Source organism: Glossina fuscipes, unplaced genomic scaffold (assembly GCF_014805625.2).
Source record: "Glossina fuscipes isolate IAEA_lab_2018 unplaced genomic scaffold, Yale_Gfus_2 1, whole genome shotgun sequence".
NCBI classification, from domain to species: domain Eukaryota; kingdom Metazoa; phylum Arthropoda; class Insecta; order Diptera; family Glossinidae; genus Glossina; species Glossina fuscipes.
Genome location: NW_023998415.1, coordinates 39,467,944 through 39,487,349, shown reverse-complemented (window position 1 = coordinate 39,487,349; position 19,406 = coordinate 39,467,944). Strand labels below are relative to the sequence as shown.

General features: G+C 33.5%; 1 protein-coding gene across 16 annotated transcripts in view; it reads left to right on the top strand.

The window, feature by feature from the left end:
• The window catches only part of LOC119632371 (sex determination protein fox-1), a 373,741-nt gene that overhangs the window by 277,219 nt on the left and 77,116 nt on the right, over positions 1–19,406 (top strand). For 15 of the 16 annotated variants that reach the window (XM_038025241.1, XM_038025246.1, XM_038025249.1 and 12 more), the window contains 2 exons: positions 3,523–4,365; positions 4,872–4,925. In XM_038025241.1, the coding sequence (XP_037881169.1) occupies positions 3,523–4,365; positions 4,872–4,925 (897 nt within the window). The remainder of the gene's footprint in view (positions 1–3,522; positions 4,366–4,871; positions 4,926–19,406) is intronic. The other variant, XM_038025243.1, reaches the window with a different exon arrangement.

The window sequence follows — 19,406 nt, the reverse complement described above, 5'->3', positions numbered from 1 at the left end:
AAAAAAAAAAAAAAAAAAAAAAAAAAAAAAAAAAAAAAAAACCCAAGTTGCAGTTCATACACTTTGCATAACCAATGCAACTTTACCCATACATTTATACACGCATACATATTCATGTGCATGAGTATGTATAAAACATGAAACTCATGCATGCATGAATAGCTGAAGGCTGAACAATTTATATACTCGTGTATGCGTATATATATGTATTTTTACTCGCAATGATGGGATTTTCAATATCGTTGCTGTTGTTATTGTTGTCGTTCGCAATAGAGCTAAAAGTATGAAGGGGAAGGGACAATTCTGTACAAGCATTATTTAAATTTTCACTTGAGGCACACATACAATCACACTGCAAACATAGACAAACGTACAGGCGCACTCATAAAATCCAAATGCATACGTTTATCGCAGAAGAAAAAACAACAAATATAATGTAAACGAAAAAAAAATAAAAAAATAAATAAAAGGAAAAAGATTTCTGCAAAATTGTCAATTTTCGTTATTATTGCATATACTGGCACATACACATGTATATATCATAAATATATATTCATATACATATTGATGCATACATACATACCCAAGAGTCATATAAACATTTATATATTCAACGTAAATTTTCCACTCCATAGGGATTTCCCACGCTAGTTACACAGACAATCACACGCTCACACACACACACACACACACACACACACACACACACATGCAATCAGATATACATATATACATATATATACATAATATTAATAATGTCATGATGCACAAGCTAAAGTGAAATTCATATATTCAACCGTATTCTCATAGCCAAATATATTCCATAATTTTAATATCCTGAACCAAAAAATTCATTCAATAATATATATATATATGTATATATAAGTTAAAAATATATACATTTCAGTGTATTGCTAACCCTTGCCTACACTTAAGAGCTGATTCTCTATTGATTGTTAAGCTCCAACCATCCTGATATAACTTGACATGATTTGTGTCAGTTTTATTGCCTTGTTATTACTATTTGTTTCTATATATATGATTGTGTTGGTGTAGAAAAATACCCAACTACTACACCAATCAACAAATACTTTTGTGTATTTGCAATTTTTATTCTATTCATATACCGGCCGAAGGGTATACTAATTTTACTGCATTGTTTTGCAAGACAGCCTCATATGCATATGGAAAAGAGAGCCCAAAGATAGCGTGCAAATAAAATTGTAATTGAATTTAGATCAGTCCATCTTACCCATTGTTAGCCGGTGCCCTGGCGAACACTCAGCTAGAAGCTAAACAATAGTTTACATGTAACAAAAAGATTTTTTAAAGTAAACAAAAACAATTTACAAACCGTATAACGCCTGCTTTCGGATGATAATGTGAAAGCCCTTGCATTAGGTTAATAAAAAATGGGAGGGGGGGGTGAGAGTAGAGAAGTAAAATTTTATTACGACTTACTGCCTACTACTACTGTTAGGATCATGATGAACAATTTTGACGTTGGCGACGTGTTAAACCATTTTGGATGTTGCATATCAAATTAGTGTGACTGCAAAAGTTAAAGAGCACAGAATGAAACTCAAAGTTGATGATAACTAAGGTGATAGTGGTTGTGATTGGAAGACTGCTTTTTAAGTAAAGACGGCGGATTGAAATTTATTATCTGATAAAATTAGCGGGCGGCTAGTACGCAAACCAAACTGTAAAGAGCACGAAGGTGGCTGCTTCGTCAATGACGTTCAAACTTTTCCATCCCACTAATAGGCGTAAAAAAAGAGAGACTGAAAATGATAAATTCTCTACTTTCCATCATAGGTGGCTTTTCAAAGCTACAATCTATCACAACCATTACGTCTAAACGTTAAAAATATTGAAATTTTATTTGCGCACTAGTAGACGCAGAAGTGATCCAATTACAATCATATTTATTCCCAAACCTTATCTATGCGTTTGATAGGCTGAATGACTGCAGTTTATGCAGACTGTAAAGTGATGAAAACTTTTGAAAACGTTTGAAAAATTTAGGTAGATAGGGGAATACATGCGAGTTATTCAGTTAACAAGTATCGCAAAGCCAATTAAATATAACTTTTTTTTTAAACATTTTTTCATTCCATCGACAAATGACATACATTCTTCAACAGCATTCGATTGATAAACTTGATTTATTTGTTTAGCGTCTGCAGTTGGAACGCCCACCATTGTTAAAAAAGTGAAAATGGGGCACTGACACTGGACATATGTACGCCTACTTAATGTGTGATCTCAGATCACGTGGAATTGGAACTTATGGCCAGTGAAAGATATTGCCGTCAATTCTCAATTTTCAAAGCCAGTTAAAAGACCAAAACAAACACTGGGTGACCTGTTGGGTGAATTGAAACCCATATCTTTAATAAAATATTTTATAATCATTGGCGATATTAAAGTTTCAATCTAAGGCGAATGTAATTTTTTGTGCTTAGCCCTTAATCTCATCGAAAGAAAAAATGAGTTTTTCTTCGATCTCGATCTATTTTTACTCCTATCAGATAAGTTTCAAAAATTACAAAACATTTGCTGGTGGGCCCATCGATGGTTGACGAAAACATAATAATTTTGCTCTCTTTCTTCAGATAGGTTTTAAAAAATGAAATACACAAATGCTCATCCGAAACTTAAGGACGCATACTGAACTTATCTCTAAAGAAGCCTGCATTCGATCGGCAATGATCACAATTTTATCATAATTTATGACCGTGAACGGGTCTTTAAATGTCTTAAGTTAAGTCTCTTTAAGTTGCAGTCAAATATCATATCCAAACCCGTGGCGCTCGGGGCATTAAAATGTTCGGTTTGAACCGAATGTAATGTTTTCTCTTTGCCATATGTATATATATATATATATATATATATATATATATATATATATATATGCGTGTCTGTGTGTGTGTGTGTGTAGGTTACAATTGCCAGTTTGCATTTATTTTAGCATTTGATTTGTCATTTGCTTTTGTGTTTACTCGTAATGCTATTTTCTGTATAGTTATACTCTGTATATGCTTATAACTGTATTGTGTTCGCTTTGCTTTGCCTGGGTTTCCGTCTGTCCGCTTGTTAGTCGCTGTCTTTCTCTCTCTCTCTCTAACTCTCGCTCTCTGTTTCTCTCTCTCTCTCTCTCTCTCTCTCTCTCTCTCTCTCTCTCTCTCTCTCTCTCTCTCTCTATCGCTCTTCTTTAATTTCTCTTTTTTGCTGTCCCTCCGCCCATTCTTTGATGTTATCTTACATGTTATTTTATTTTAAATTCAACTTGACTTTTATTTGTCTTGTTTAGTCAATTTTTTTTTTTTCTTTGGTGACACTTGTTTAGCTGTTGTTGTTGTTGATGTTATTGTGACAGCACTAAAAATATCAACATTAATTTCCATATTTTCTAGTGCAATATATCAAAAGGAATTTATATTTATGTTTGTCTTCTTTAACGCATTAAACTTTGTACGTTTTTTTCTTCTTTCTATTCTCTGCCTCTGCTTTCTATAGTCTTCAGTATTGTTAAAAACCGAAACTGACGTTACCAATAATGCTCAACAGGCGAATAGTAGTAATGCCGGTGGCGGTTCAGGCGGTGGAGGTGGTATTATAGCTACCTCAGCTCAAGGCACAGTTACATGTTCAGCTACCACCGCAACTGCAGCTAATGCAGTTAACTCAAGCCAAAGTCAGGCCATTAATGGCAACACAATAACCGGTGCAAATACTGGCGGTTCTGCCTCCGACACAAATGGCTCGAATGTCACAACGAACGGTATTGCAACGCCAGCACCGGCAGCATCATCAGCACCTGGTTCGGGCGATATGTTAATACCAACACAACAACAGCAACAGCAACAACAACAACAGCAGCAGCAGCAGCAGCAACAACAACAACAGCAACTGATAGCGATTAGTCAACAACAGAGTACGGCTGGTGGTCAGGCGACTACTTCGGTGACAGCTACTTCGTCTGCTACTGGCTTATTGCCGGCTGTGATCTCAGCTTCGACAAATGTGAGCGGAGTTGATACGTCGCCATCTCCATTGATATCCTCAAGCACAGCTCAAGTTATAGCCAGTATAAATGCTGCTGCCGCCGGTGGCATAATGACGTCGGCTTTACAGGCAAATGCAAATGCACCGTTAGCTAACAGTCTCACATCTGCTCTAGTCCCACAACAACAACAACAACAACAACAACAACAACAACAACAACCACAACAAACCACCTCTATTGCCGCCAACACACCGTCAGCCGCAACAATCGATGCCAAAAATCAACCGAAACGTTTGCACGTCTCAAATATACCTTTTCGTTTTCGTGATCCTGATTTAAGAGCCATGTTCGGGGTAAGTTATCCAAGTGCAACAGCAAGCGTACCACACTATCGGATAAAATAAATAAAAAATGTTCTCTTTTTCCGGTTTATAATCTTGTTTTCTACTTTATTTCTCTTTTTTTTTTTTTTTTTTTTTTTTTTTAACTTTATACGCTTAACATGCATCCTGCCAATTGTATGCTTTTTTAAATGGCTCGACTTTCTACTCTCTACGATTACTACTATTACTACTACTACTACTACTACTTATACTACTACTACTACTACTATTACTACTACTGCTATTACTGCTACTACTATTACCAACACCTTAATACTGCTACTACTACTACTACTGTCTCTCTTTTCTGTTATTTGTTTTTTCTATACTCGTTTGATGCCGATAAAAACTACTACTACCACTACTGTACTGCTGATGCTTCTTCCAATGTATGACTGGATGACTTGTATTCTTCCACATTATGTGTCTGTGTCTTGTGCATTGTTGTTGTTGTGTTATATTTGGCTCGCCTGCAGCAATTTGGCACCATACTCGATGTGGAAATAATATTCAATGAACGTGGCAGTAAGGTTTTTTTTTAATTTTTTTCCTCTTCCTCTTTTTTTTTTTTTTTTTTTTTTTTTTTTTTTTTTTGTTTCTCTTTATACCTTTTAAGAGGAAATATTTTCATAGACTTAAGTGCAAAACATTAAAAAAAGAAAAAAATAAAAAAAAAGTTTTTCGGTTATATGCTTACTTTTTCTTAAATAATGGACGCGAATACGAAACAAAACGGTAATAATTGATTTAAAGGAAAAAGGCCAATCCATATAAGTAATAGATGGAATCACTCACTCAGAACATCTGCTTAAGTGCTCTATATTAAACTACCTTTTTGGTTTAGAGAGTGAACATGCAAGACAAGCAGCCCTCGCATTTTCACTTATCGAAAGCATGCACATACATTATGTAAACTTTAATCACTTTGACGCCATGCCGCTTATAGTTTGTATATTAACAACACCCATCTACAATAGGAATTTTTTCACGAAGAGATCGTAAGTGCACATAAAGAGATTGAAAATTTTTCGAAAATTTTGGGAAAAGCAAATAATTATTGAGAAGTGTATGCATTCCTGATTACCATAACGTTTTCATACCGTACATGCGCATGTGTCCATCTACCTACCGATGAATAAAAGTCAAAAGGTCTTGATAATTGCTTTGTAATATTAAAATTTTGCCCATACGTTCTTAACGAGGAACAACGATTACGCCTATTGTAGTTAGTCAAGCGGAGGGGCTTTGCAAAAATTTAAATTTTCCATAGTTTTTTCATTCACAAGAGTGTCTTATTTTTATTATCTTCTATTGAAGGCATATCCGTTGAACAGTTAATTAGGTAAAAATTTTAACTACCAAAGCCGGTGTTCGCGGATTCACACCTAAAGTTCGATAGAGTTTACTTTGGGCTTCGCTGTAGTGAAGCGTAAAGCCAGGCATAAACTTGCCGATTGAAGACGCACAATCACTAGGCCGCGGTCACCGCCATAAACTCTTTCTCTTTTCTCACTTCTTTCGGCCAATCATCACGCTGCACGTATAGCCTGATGCATCGACCGTATATATTATAACGTAAAATAGGTTTCACCTCCTTTTGAGATTAAGTTCGTACCAGTGCATTGTGATTTTCTGAAATAACTTAGATGTCATTTACAATTCTGAGGGGATGCATTTACTATGGCATGGTTTGTTTACGACAGCTTATACATTAATGTTGCAATTCCTGCTCGCCGTTATGGTTCAACTTTCTCGACTCAAATGACTTTGCCTTTCCCCAAATATTCTGCTTTTATAAAGCCTTTTACAAGCAAGCCAGCAATACCTAGCTTCATTGTGACGTTTTTGTGTTAATCCCTATTTTATTATTTTTTTTTTTTTTTTTGTTCTTTTTGCGAAATTTTCTGCGAATTGTTGTTAATTTTTTCGACACTTGCCAGCTGCATGGGGCAGATAAAGCGTCATGAGTGCGTATTTGGTTTTAAAATTTTTCGAATTTCGTTTCTTAGGAAATCGGCTAGTTTTCATCCAACCTCATTTCATTAAATTAAATATGAGTTTTTCGCAACAATATATATATATATATTCGTTTATATATACTTTTCTATTCTTTCACATTGTACTCTCTCACATTTTAGTTTGTGAAAGTTTGCTATATAATCTTAGAATGGTGCACACATGAAACTCTCGTTCAGAAAGGACGCTTTTAATAACTAGACAAATGCCGCCGGCCTATGTTTTAATAAACTTGTTAATTAAACATCTTACAAAATAACTCGTACTGAAAGTTTCCATAAGTCGTATAACATAGAGTGATATAAACAGTAGAAATACTATTTTGTTTGTACACTTGTGTTGAATCGCTTGATAATGGCTCAAATTAAAAGGAATAAACATCATTTTCAATAAGTGAGCATTTGTCGAATTGAAGAATCGAAGCCGGGTAAACAAAGTCATTATCACGTGTAAAGATTACTTAGAAGCGAAACTTTTCATATCTATCCTCTTAAAGTGGATACATCAGATTAGGCATAGTACTGGACTTTCGAATTTATCGATCGACTGTAGGAAATACTTGTATATTAGAATTTTAAACCATACCACTAATTACATCTCATTTTTGTGCATAGGGTTTTTAAATAAAATTTTACTAATATATTTTCGAAATATCGGATCAATAGCGTATATATACTATGACATGTAAGTAATTATTTTCTGCATACTGCAAGCATAATTCCGACTACGAATCAAGCCAATTTTTCAAACTCAAAAATCAAACTAAGACGAATATGTGAGCAATTTTCATTCTCTCAGAAATTTGCGGTAATCAAGAGTTTACATTACATAATCTTTGACACGTCTTTGTGGATGTATTACGAATAGAACAGATAGATACATTAATCCGGGAGTGAGTGTTAACAAAAACGTTTTTTCTTTTAACACTTACAGCTCATGTGTTATGGATTTTATTAAAAGAAAGTAAGTTGATGAGGTTAAAATAGCATTTTTGAAATGTTATTATTTGCTTACCTTAACGAAAGGAAAAAGAGGAAAAAAAAAATGCATAATTAGATGGGGCGGACGACAATTCGAAGTGAGAAAAACGGGTTTAACACATCAATTACTGCTGGCAGACAGTGTAAAAAAAGACTTTAATTGCAAGAGGTGCTAAGAGGCGATATATACGAACATGAAGGGATTTTATATAAATACGTGTGTTATTCATGAATATTTTAGCAACAAGGTTTGAACAATAAACGATAATAATGACACTTCAATTTTCAACCTCAATTCAAATATACACATACACGCATTCGTTAAGTAAACATGCACGCACATAGTTATGCAATCATTTTAGCATACAAACATGAAAACATATATTGTTTTGCTTATCAGAAGTATTGTTAGGATATAGTTTAAAAACTAAAATTTATTTTAAAAAAAAATTCTTTTTTACGTCAATAGCAGTTTGGTTTTTATTTTCCTTTATTCAAATTTCTAAGATTCACTAATATTTTGTTGGATGGTTCTGCAAAGAAAAGTATAAACACATATATATATATATATATATATATATATACATCTACGATGAATATTGAATATAAATCTCTTTCATAGTTTGCCGTTCTCTGCTACCTGCACTCTGGTTACCTTTTTTTCTGTTTATATATGCTACTGAAATGAAAGTTCATTAAATATTCATATGTTTTCTAAAAAGATTCATAAGGTTTCGCAAAATGAAGAAAACTACAAGAGTGAACCATTCAAAGCACGCCCTTAATTACAATATATATATATATATATATATACTTATACTTATATATATATATATATATATATATACTTATATACTGCGATCAGAAAGTGCCGGAAATTTAAGTTTAATCAACCACATGGGAAAATTATCTTTATTTTTATTATTGCTTTTCTTTCTCGTTAACATAACAATGGCAACGATCTGCACACAAAGACTGCATAAGAAGTGTCACAAAATCCTTTGGAATATTTCGAAAACGAACTTTCGAATCTTTCGAACGAAAATGATTTTACAATTGTTAAAAACTAATCCCATTTTTGGTGCCTTTTTGCCAACAATGTTGATCGATATCTCGTTCATTAAGGCAACAGCACAAAATTGGCTTTGGAAGTCATCGAGGGTGCATGAACAGTTTTGTTATCTGTTGTTATTATCACATCAATCTCTTCATGGGTATGTTTTAATGGTAAAGTTCGCGTCCTTTCCCCCGTTTAATGACGTGACGTGAAAGGAATTTAAATTTATCTTAAGGCCTCTCTCTATATATTCATGAACGGCATTATGATTTCTGACTTGAAAGGAAGTTTCGAAATGTGAGATAAAATTACTCAATGCTCTTGTCGGTAGCGCAAGTAAAATGTGTATTTAAGTTCAAAAAGCCGATTCAATATCGATTTGATATCTATGGCTTGTCAAACTCTCTATCTCTCTCCCTTCAGCTATTATGTTCGCGTCCCTCATACGTTCTTGCCATACGATTGGTACTATTACTTATATACTAAAGGTTTAGAGCGTTTTGCTTAATACCTTTTCCTTGAAGAGTCAAAACTTATTGATGACTGGTTGATGATGATCGTGTGTGGTTTGCAGCGAATAAAAATGTGCAACAAAATTCATTCTCTGACTGTTGTGTTTCACAAGTAGATAAAGGCAAACATTACGTTTTCTTTGCTTTCGCAAATTGATTTTATTCAAAGATAAGATTAGATAAAAAATCAATCAAAAGATAAAATAAAATATAAAATCGATATGATATTAAGCGTTCATATATGTCTGTCCTCTCCAAACTAAAGAAAGAAAAAAAAGATTCTCGATACTTTCCGATAAGATTCCACACACATGAGGACCGAAAAATCAATCATATCTCTCTCTTCTCTTTATCTCTCCCATATATTTTCCCCATTTTCAGTACGAAACTTACTTTTGATGCTTTAAAAACTTTCTATTGTTTTATGTTAAATATTATTTTGAAATGAACTGTTTAGATGGCGAATATGCGGATGCTGTAAATTGCATTTTATAAGGATTTCCATATTCATTTCAATATTAAAGTTTATTTAAAAAAAAAAAAAAGAAAAAAGAAAAGAAAAAATTTCCATAAGCATTTCTTTTGCAGGACAATGTTTAATGCATAGTAATTTCTTATCTCTGACTTTTTCATAATTTTATTCTCTTTCAAATAAGGAATTTTGCCTTTGTGGTTTCTTTTTAAAATACCCATAATTTCAGTTAATGGAAATCAAACACAAACATACACCCATCGTATGTGTTTTATATTTAACTTTATGTATCAATTTGACCGCAATATGTTGGTCTCGAACATACACACAACTCACTCACTCCACAAGCTCTCTTGCATTGATTTCACTTTATTTATTCATTCATATCGAATTTGACATTTTGTGTTGATATGTAACCTCAAAGTTGTGATTTTAGTTTTAACCCTTTTAACATAACCACAATATGCTATACTGAATATACAGGCGTTGCCAACGAGTGCGTCTACACTTTATAATTTAAAAACAAAAAAAAAAAAATGTAGATATATATTTTGCAAAAATTTCTATAATGCGGAAAAAGTCCGATTTCTATCTATCACATGCTGAATGATGACACTTCATTCAACATTCATTAGAAAGAAAAAAAATGTTTGGGATATGATTATATCCCTCCCCAGTTTGCGGATAATATCAGGCTCTTTGTAAAAGATCTCTTTCATCATACTTCTTACTAGTTCGCTGATCGGTTCTTCTTCGCTTCCCGAAACTCTCAAAGTTTTAAACATTGCAATAGAATAGATGGCACCTTCGTGAATATATTTCGCATTGAACTCTATCAGCGAACTCACTTCGTATGAGTGAAAAACCAAAACAAAAATGTCTTAAAAATGAATTTTAATTAAAATGTTATGAGCATTATTGGTAAACTAATATTAAGCGATTCATAGTCAATTGTAAAAATCATTTACATTCTCCTCCTGTACAAATTATTCATCCCGAGTTGCTCTCAAAAATTCTCCAGAGAGATCTTGTTTATCATTATTTTTTTTTTTTTTATCGACTATCGAGTGAAAGCAGAAAATCGTTGCTTTATACACTCAAAGTGATGGACGAAGAAATACTAATAGGGAGAAAAAAAAATTATCATCCATTCTGCAGAAAATTGAAAAGGAAAACTAATAAAACTATTTCGAATCGTTCCATGACAACTGATAATAGAAGTTTTTTCAACAAAAATTCACTTAATGCCTGTGAGCGCAAATTGATTTTTTCTTTGTTTTTTCGATTAATCAAGCAGAAAACAAAGTTAACGATTCTCTAAAAGATATAAAAATTTCTGGTTAAAGATAGTCAGCATTCATATGCATATACCTAAGCGGGCGTATGTTTTTTTGGTCATCGCATTTGAAACTGAACCCAATTAGCTGGCACCGACTGTAAATAAATGTGTAGAAGAGTAAATAAAACTTCTAATGCATAAGTATATGTAAAGGAACTAAAGTAGTAATATAAGTGTGCATAAGAAAGGAAACAAACAAACACTTGTACATACAACTTATTTATATAGAGGTTATTCTATACCACACACTTGTGTGAAGTCAACGCTTGTTGATTGCAAAATTTGTAGTGATTGCTGCTTGTTTTTTGCATTTTACTGCAATACCTGCAGGAGTAATTGTAAAGAGAAATTATAGTTAAGTCTCATGCCGCGCAATAATGGAATAACGAATTAATCAGTGCTCCTGACGGATGCTGGCGAAACGATGATGAAATTGTGGTTATCCAATTATATTATATTAATCTTGAAATAACCGAAAGGGAAAATATGAACAATAAATTTTCATACATTGGGTCCTCAGTAAAAATAAGACGGTTTCTTTAAGAAATGAGGCAAAAAAATTGTTATTGTTGTTTTTTTTTAGTTCAAAATGCATGGACTGCGTGGAATTGAATTCACATCTCTTCGATGAACCCAAGCGTTTCGAGCATTTCTTTCAACTAATTACGGCAAGAGTGCATGCAATGTTCGTTTTTAATGCCCTAGCGGAGTCTGGCTTATTACTGCAGAACAACAATATATTATAACATAACGTAATAAGAAGTGGTCCGAAAACCCTAAGCCACAACTCATGCGACGAGACTAGTCATAATAGACTAATGACGCAATAAATAGATTAATTGTCATGCTATGTGGCATGCGGCTCCATCTCACATACAAGTAAAGTATGAGATTGTTATTGGCAATGGAAGTGACGGTTTAGATTAAACAGCTTCGAATCTCAAATTCATTCGAATGAATATTTCATAAAAACATTTACACACTGTTCCACTTGAAAAAAAAAAGGGGGAAAACTTCAAATAACCTATGGTAAATGAATTCCAAGAGTTTAGTAGTCGTCGATTTGCCTTTAAGAAATTACATGTTGGTGAGAAGAAATAGCTTAGTTAGCAAACTAAATTGAACAAAATTCTACTAATTTGCAACAAAATATCTACTGTTACTTACTCCTTTTGCAAAGTCGAAGAAAAAAAGCAATTTTGCAGTAAGCAACAATTGAAAATATATGCAATACCGTGAAGTAATTCTACCTTACAGTTGTTAGGAATGCAAGCAAGAAGTCTATCTGCGCCCTATAGACAACCATATCCAAGTGATTTTATTCTCAGCAATATACATGACAATATATAGAATTGACAAACTTATTGAAGTGCTTTCGTGACGGAGATGAAAAGCAAATTTCATCTTTTAAACATGCATCTGGCATAGCGTTGTCAATTGAATTGAGACAATTCACTTCTGGCAGCAGAGTAATTAGCCTTGTCATAGACAAGACTATTATCAAGTCTATTATAAAGTAAGGTAAAAAAAAAAAAAAAAAACCAAAGATGTTTCATGCAAAATAAATTCCGATCAATTAGAAAATAATTTCTGCCTTAACACACTTTGGTTTGCAATAGTTATTTAGATATAAGCTCGATGAGAGTCTACGACAAGCATTCAATATTTTCGTGGATAGATAACGTGAGCATATTTCACATTGTAGTTCAATAATATTTCAAACATTACCTCCTCTCATTCTCGTAGCTGAGCCAAAGATATCTCGAAGCTATTGAAAATCAATCCCAGTCTATTAACTAAAATTGTGACTGGTAATGTAAATTCACCAAACCAAATGTGCAAATATCAAAAATTTACATAGAATTACAAGAGTTTATGTATTCGCGTTCCAATGATGGGTATAAAATAAAAAAAAATAAAAATGAAGAACAGGGAAAGGGAAAGTTTAACAATAACTTAGTTTAAGGAAATTCTCAGCTGTCTTCATATGAAACCACCACAAATTGTTGAAAAACATTGTTCTGGCAATTGTTCGGATTTTATATTTGATATCAACATTTATTCGTGCATTGTGTTGTATTACTATTCAGATAAATTTCCGTTTAAAGTTAAAACTTTTCACGAACCAAAATGAAAGGGCTTCTTCTCTTTCACTTACGTACATGTCATCAGTAAAAGCCATATATACGTCTAATACATATATATATATATATATATATATATATATATATATATATATAAAGCATATGTATTATCATATATACATACGTATAGTATTTGCTTATAAGGGGGTTTGTTTGATGTACAAGTGCATTTCTGTTTAAGTTGCGTTAAAAAGTTTTTAATTAATTCTAATTGCATTCTCTTTTAACTCTTTCAACTGCACACCTGAGATTGCTTTGTGTTCGCATACGAGTGAGCGAAAAAAGGATTTCATTTAAAGAATTTAAAAAATACATATTGAAAACTATATATATTGAAAGGGTTGGGTGTGTTCGTGTGTGTGTGTGTGTGTTTGTCTTTATAGACAAATTAAAAAAGCAAAAGAACAAAAAAACTTGCTTTCTTCCCTTTTTCAAAAACTTCTATTTTAACAAAATTTCGTTTCTTCAGCTAAATTCAACATCACATCGAAAGTTTAATTTAATTTTTTCTCCTTTTTTGTAAAAAATCAATTACAACAACATTTTTACACTTAAATCCCTCTTTAGGGCTTACAAACGATGTCGGCAATCCACTATAACCTCAAATCTCCCTTTCCGTGTTATATTGTTATTGTTGTTGTTGTTATTATTATTATTATTATTATTGTTGTATTATATCATTCGCTCAAACCCTCTACACACAACACGCTCGCTGACTTTCTAAGTAAACACTTAAGTATTCCTTTAACGACATTTACGCAAAGAGAAAACAAGCAGAAAAAATTGCATTCGCTTTACGTCGACCATTCAATACCACCTACCATTTACATCGTATTACGATTTATTTACAATTTTCTCTATGAATCGGGAAATTAAAGAAAAGAAAGAACTTTGCAATAAGTACAAGTTTTTGCAAACAGCTGTTCGCTGAATGAATGCCTTAAGGTGGAGAATGAAAATGCTGGTATAAAGGATAGTATTTTTAAGCATATGTCGCATATTGATTGACGCTTACGCTTATACGTTAAGATCTGCTATCATCTGCATGAAGTTAAACGCTTTCACTCAGTTAGTCGGCAGCTGTTTTAGAGAGAGCCGGTCTTATGAAATTAAATTGAAAAAAATTTAAAATCGATTATCGCTTTGCTTGTTTTCGTGTCTTCGAAACCAATCAGAGAAGGATTCGTGTTAAGAAAGTTCAAAAATTATCGGATAAATAAATTGAACTGACTGATATCAATCTCTCTTTGATTATATGCGCGAGTTTCGTAAGACTTCGCAGCAGCCAGACTCGAATGACTTATTTTAATCTCTGTACCTGCGAAAATGTGAGGTGAAGAAGTTTGCAACATGTTTATCTATGAGACAATCGCACAGGTTGACAAACTTAATTTGTTTCAATCTTTGTACCCGAGCGCACTCGCATAAAAAATGAATAGAATAAAGGGGGACCAGGCGAAAAAAATGCAAATAAATTTAAGTTTAGTTCTTAGATACGCTAGAGGCTTTAATAGTCGAATGCATGCATGCAAGCGATACTCGACGATTCAATTAGGGCTAAATTGAGGATGCTTTTCATTTGCTTTGTGACTTTCTTGCAGATGCAAATAGTGAAGAAGTTTGAAGTTTGATATAACTATCTATTCCTACTTACTTCTATTTATGTAGGCATCTCGGTGGACGCTTGCATATTCGTGCTTGCATGTACATCACATAAGGTCGCCGATACGCTTACTGAGATTGTTACGAACGACCTAACAAAGCTACTGCATTTAATAATGACAACCAGCATAAAAACAATCAAAAGCTAAGAGTATGAATCGTGCTGGTCGGACCAAAGCTGAATGGCGAAAAAAAAAAGAAAGAAAAACAAACAACCGATAGGGAAATGAGAGGGGCTTGGGAGGACTGGAGAGAACACATCAAAATTAAACTTGAAAGTTTCAAAAGGAATTGTTGAAACAAACATGATGCAGATGATGTTTGTTCGGCTAAAGCGATTGCTCGTTTTAGTTGCAATATTTTGTTTTATTTTAAGTTTCACCTAACAAAGCCGTACACCGACAGAGCACGTTTACGTATACATACGTATACATTGAAAAAACAAAGTGAATAAAACAGTAAAAAATTGTTTGCGCTACAAAGGACACTCAAGTGAAAACCGGAGCCTCTAAGAGCGGGTTAGCAAGGAGCAGGTACAGAGAGGGATGGAGACATATAAAAATAAATAGAGGAAGAGAGAAAGAAAGAAATAGATGAAGTGGTGGGAGTGTAGGGGCAGCGGCGTAGAGGAAGGAAAAGTAAACTAGTAAAGTTGTAAGAACGTAGGAAATAAATCAATTTCCTGTGCAGACACACTAGTCTGTGGTTTTTATAATAGCAGCAGTATTAGTAGCAGTAGTGGTAGTAGTAGTAGTAGTAGTAGTAGTAGTAGCAGTAGCAGTAGTGGTAGTAGCAGTACTACGTACATGTTGATGCTTGGTTAATGGGTACCGTTGTTAGTGGTTTCAAATGATAACATCATAGACAAACAAATATATGTATAAAAAAGAGAAAAAAACAACAAAAAACTCGTGATAAAAAGAAAAAGCATAGAAGACAAACGCAGAAGGAAATTGAGTTATAAATATCAGAATATCAGAAATATTTATGAATATTTAAAAATCATTAATAGCTCTTAAAAGCAATGCACACTTATATACGTACGCATTACCATTTAAATGAAAACAAAACAGTTTGTCTTCTTTCATTCACTAAGAGAATTTAAAATTGAATAAAAAATTCGAATGGGAAACCTGGTACATTTTTTTGGCACATAATTTGTTTGTTGTTATTCCATTAATAGGATCGGATAGTTGAAAGTAGTTCTCTTTGAAGTGGCAAACAAGGTGACTCACTACATGCAGCGATAGTAACCTAATTAAATGGACTTTTATGTTTCCTTTTTTTTTTTTTTTTTTTTTGTTAATTCCAATAAATTGTAAAACAAACACTCATTCCCGACAATTGATTAACGAAAGTAATACGCGCGAGTCGGATTAATATGAAAATAAATAGCATCAAAAGGCTTTCACTTCTGAATATATCCAATGTTAATGATCTAATAAAACTGAACTGCATTCCATAATTTGAAAAAAGGCGGCAGCAGCATGTGATTGAATCGCTAAAGTCACTGCTTGATGACGCGCAGAGAATTGAAGTCAAGTATTTTCGGCATTCATTCATAATTATTTTTTGTTCTACTTAATGCTCGATTAAGAAAAAATGGCATTAGCTTTCACTTTTAATACTGAAAGAACCTGAGGGAAGCTGAGGTAGCCGAAAGCAATTACTTGCATCTACTTGATCTACTTTATTACGGCGATGGATTTAAGCAAATTGGATTTTGGTCTAAGCGATGGCGTATCAACTTATCGGGAAGAACATTTTGAAAAATGCCTACGAAATTTGTAGACAACAAAACGGAATAACGAAACGGGAGGGAAGACCCATTCTCAATACCTTTTATCATTTTATTCGTAAACTTTGTAATCAAATTGATAAAGTGTCGTGTATCTTGCATGGAGGATATATCAAAAATGAAAGATTGTCGCGGAAAATGTGAACGGAAGTATTTACTCTCATAACGCCTCATACTCTTTAAGATTGCAATTAATTGGTATCGACCTTTCACAGCCAACGACATTATGCATAATAAAATTGACCATTGCTTGGTTCAAGACAAGCATTTTATTCTTCTAAGAACCCCGCGCTCTTTTCAATTGTCCTTAAACAGGACTTTAATCAATGCATTAGCTTTACACTCGGCTTTCTCATTACGATTCGCTTAGAATCTTGGCAATAGCTAGTAATCACTTGGAATAATTCTTGCCAACGTGTTTGAGACTGTGCTTCTCAGTAGTTGGATCTTTGTTATTAATTCTTACTGAAATTATATTTTCCTTCACATTTAAATATGTTTTTAAATATATATTAATCGTGCTTTCGTCGTTCTCTATATAGAATCCGCAATATAAACGCAATTCCCGGTATATAGAATTGCGTCAGTTTTGCTTACTTTTGTAAAGGATGCAAAGTTTCTCGTTTACCGATAAAAAAAAAAAAAAATCGCCCCCCAATAGCAAATAAAAAACATATATTACTATAAAAAGAACAAAAAAAGGACGAAGAAGTAGCATTAAAAGAACAAAAAAATAGGAAAAAAACTCATGGAAAGAAAACTGTACGAAGACAGACAGACGACAAAAGAAAGAATTTCAAATTTAATTTATATTAAAAACATATTGAATAAATTTAATTTTTTTTTTTTTTTTTTCCTAAGAAAATCACAATTTTCTTTATGTTTCTTTTACAAACTGCTTTATAATTAAAGAAATCATGGGATTGGCGAATGAAAAGCTAATTTAAGAATACTACGTTCTATCATATCTGTTGAGTACTTTGTCCGTAAAGTGCGACAAAAAAACATCAAAGTTTTGTTAATAAATATAGGCACGATTTGTAGAAATCAAAGCTCTATGTACGCGTAACTTCTGCCTAAGTAGCTGAGCGGATAAGAATGTCGACTGTCAATGCATTGCTCGCGAGTTTAAATCTCGCTGCGGTCAAGCGTACTCTTGGCCATAGGTATAGTGAGCCCACAGTCAGTAAATTTATAATACGTGCCGATAGGCTGCGGCAAGTGCCTACCTATCACTTTTTTATTCCTCACTTTTTTCCGTGTTGCACATAAAGGCCCATACCCTGAGTGATTGATGTTAAATCGGCAAAAAACAATGAGTGCCCGAGATTCGTCTCAAGTCAAATACTCATTCTTGCATATCTTTCTAATAATCAAGCTTTAAAAGCATTATGAAACCATCTGAGCTTCGGTTTTAATATCCATCACTTTGTTATTAAATTCAATCTATCAGCTTAGCTATATGCCCCAAGGAAACATTAAGCAACTTCGTAGAATCGCTTAGCCACGAACCAAATTCAGTCGACGGTATGCATGCATGCAGCTGGTAAACGCAATTTTATATAAAGCAGCAAACACTTAGCAGCATAAAATGGCGAAAAGCTATCAAGACTGAATAAAACCTTTGAGCGCAGACTGTGTTTTTTTTTTTTTTTTTTCTTTTTTGTCCTTGCAAAAGCAAGAAAAAAAATCCTCCTTCCCACGTAAAAAACGTAGTTGATAAGAGCATTATTTTCCAGGTAAAAAATTTTTATTTTCGCTTGTTTTCGTTATTTAAAAGGGAAATAAGTATAATGAAGTAGAGAGCAACGCGGCAATATTATATAAAAAACATCTTATAGTAAGAAGGCAAAAGTTTCCTTTGACTTTTTCATTTAATATTTGTATAAAAGAATTCGTGAAAATTAAAAGCCACCTTTGAAGTAAATACTTTCAACCAATAATTTAGCGGTTGCTTGCCTTACGTACGTAGAAATCGTAATTTAACTATAAGAAGAGAGAAATTATCTGCAACGTCACGTCATTTATAATGTGCTTATGCTATTTGATTGCAACATAGAATATTATATATATTCGTGTATATTACATATTTCAAATCATATTTTTTTTCGGTTCAGTTTAAATAGCAATTCACTGCTACAGATTAAAATCAATGCTTATAGCAGTTGCAGCAGCTCCCTGATCCGATATAGCTAAACTCCACGTTTAACATTCAACTTGGAGTTCTGAACTACAATTTCGAGATAATGATTCAAAGTGAGGAGAAAAATTATCAACCCGTCGGTAGATACGGCTGGATCAGTACAACGATCGCTCTGGCTTTCTTACCGATTTCTTCGATGTCGTAACGATGGCTTCAAGGAAGGAAGGACAATAAACGGACAGACGATCAGGCGTGATGGCTGAATCAGTTTTACGATTCTGTTCCGATCCAGAATGTATATGCAAAACAATATATTACAATTTTTTGGCACGTGTTCCTATATGGGCGTGTACGGGTGTATGAAATTATTTCATGGACATTTCGTTTAGCATTTGCAATCGTGTTAGAGTTAACGTGGCCGTAACTATATTTATTTAAAGGGTACGCTCAAGCTTCCTTGCTTCTCTCACTTGCTCGTGGGCTTCGAAATCGATTAAATGATATCTTTTGGTTCTCGTAACCCTCAATGAGGTAAGATTTCGACTAAATTGAATTTGAAGCCAAATCGTATTTTCGTGTGACGAGCCTCTAAACTGTACAAGAAGTTGATTTAAAATACAGTCTGAAAGTTGCAAAGTGGCCGATGAAAGCTTTTCGAAATCATCGCTAATCAGGATAGGTTTCTTAACTCCAACTGCCAACCACTCGTTCGTCTTAACCGTCAGCCAATTTTCGACTTGCAAAAAATGCGGTTAGTGTTTGCAACTTTATTTTTAGGCAAGCGATTGTTATAGTGGGGGGGGGGGGGCGCTGTAATGCAAAGCAGTTTCAAATCCTTAAATGTATGACATTTAGTAGCAACAATTAATTGAATTGAATGTCATCTTA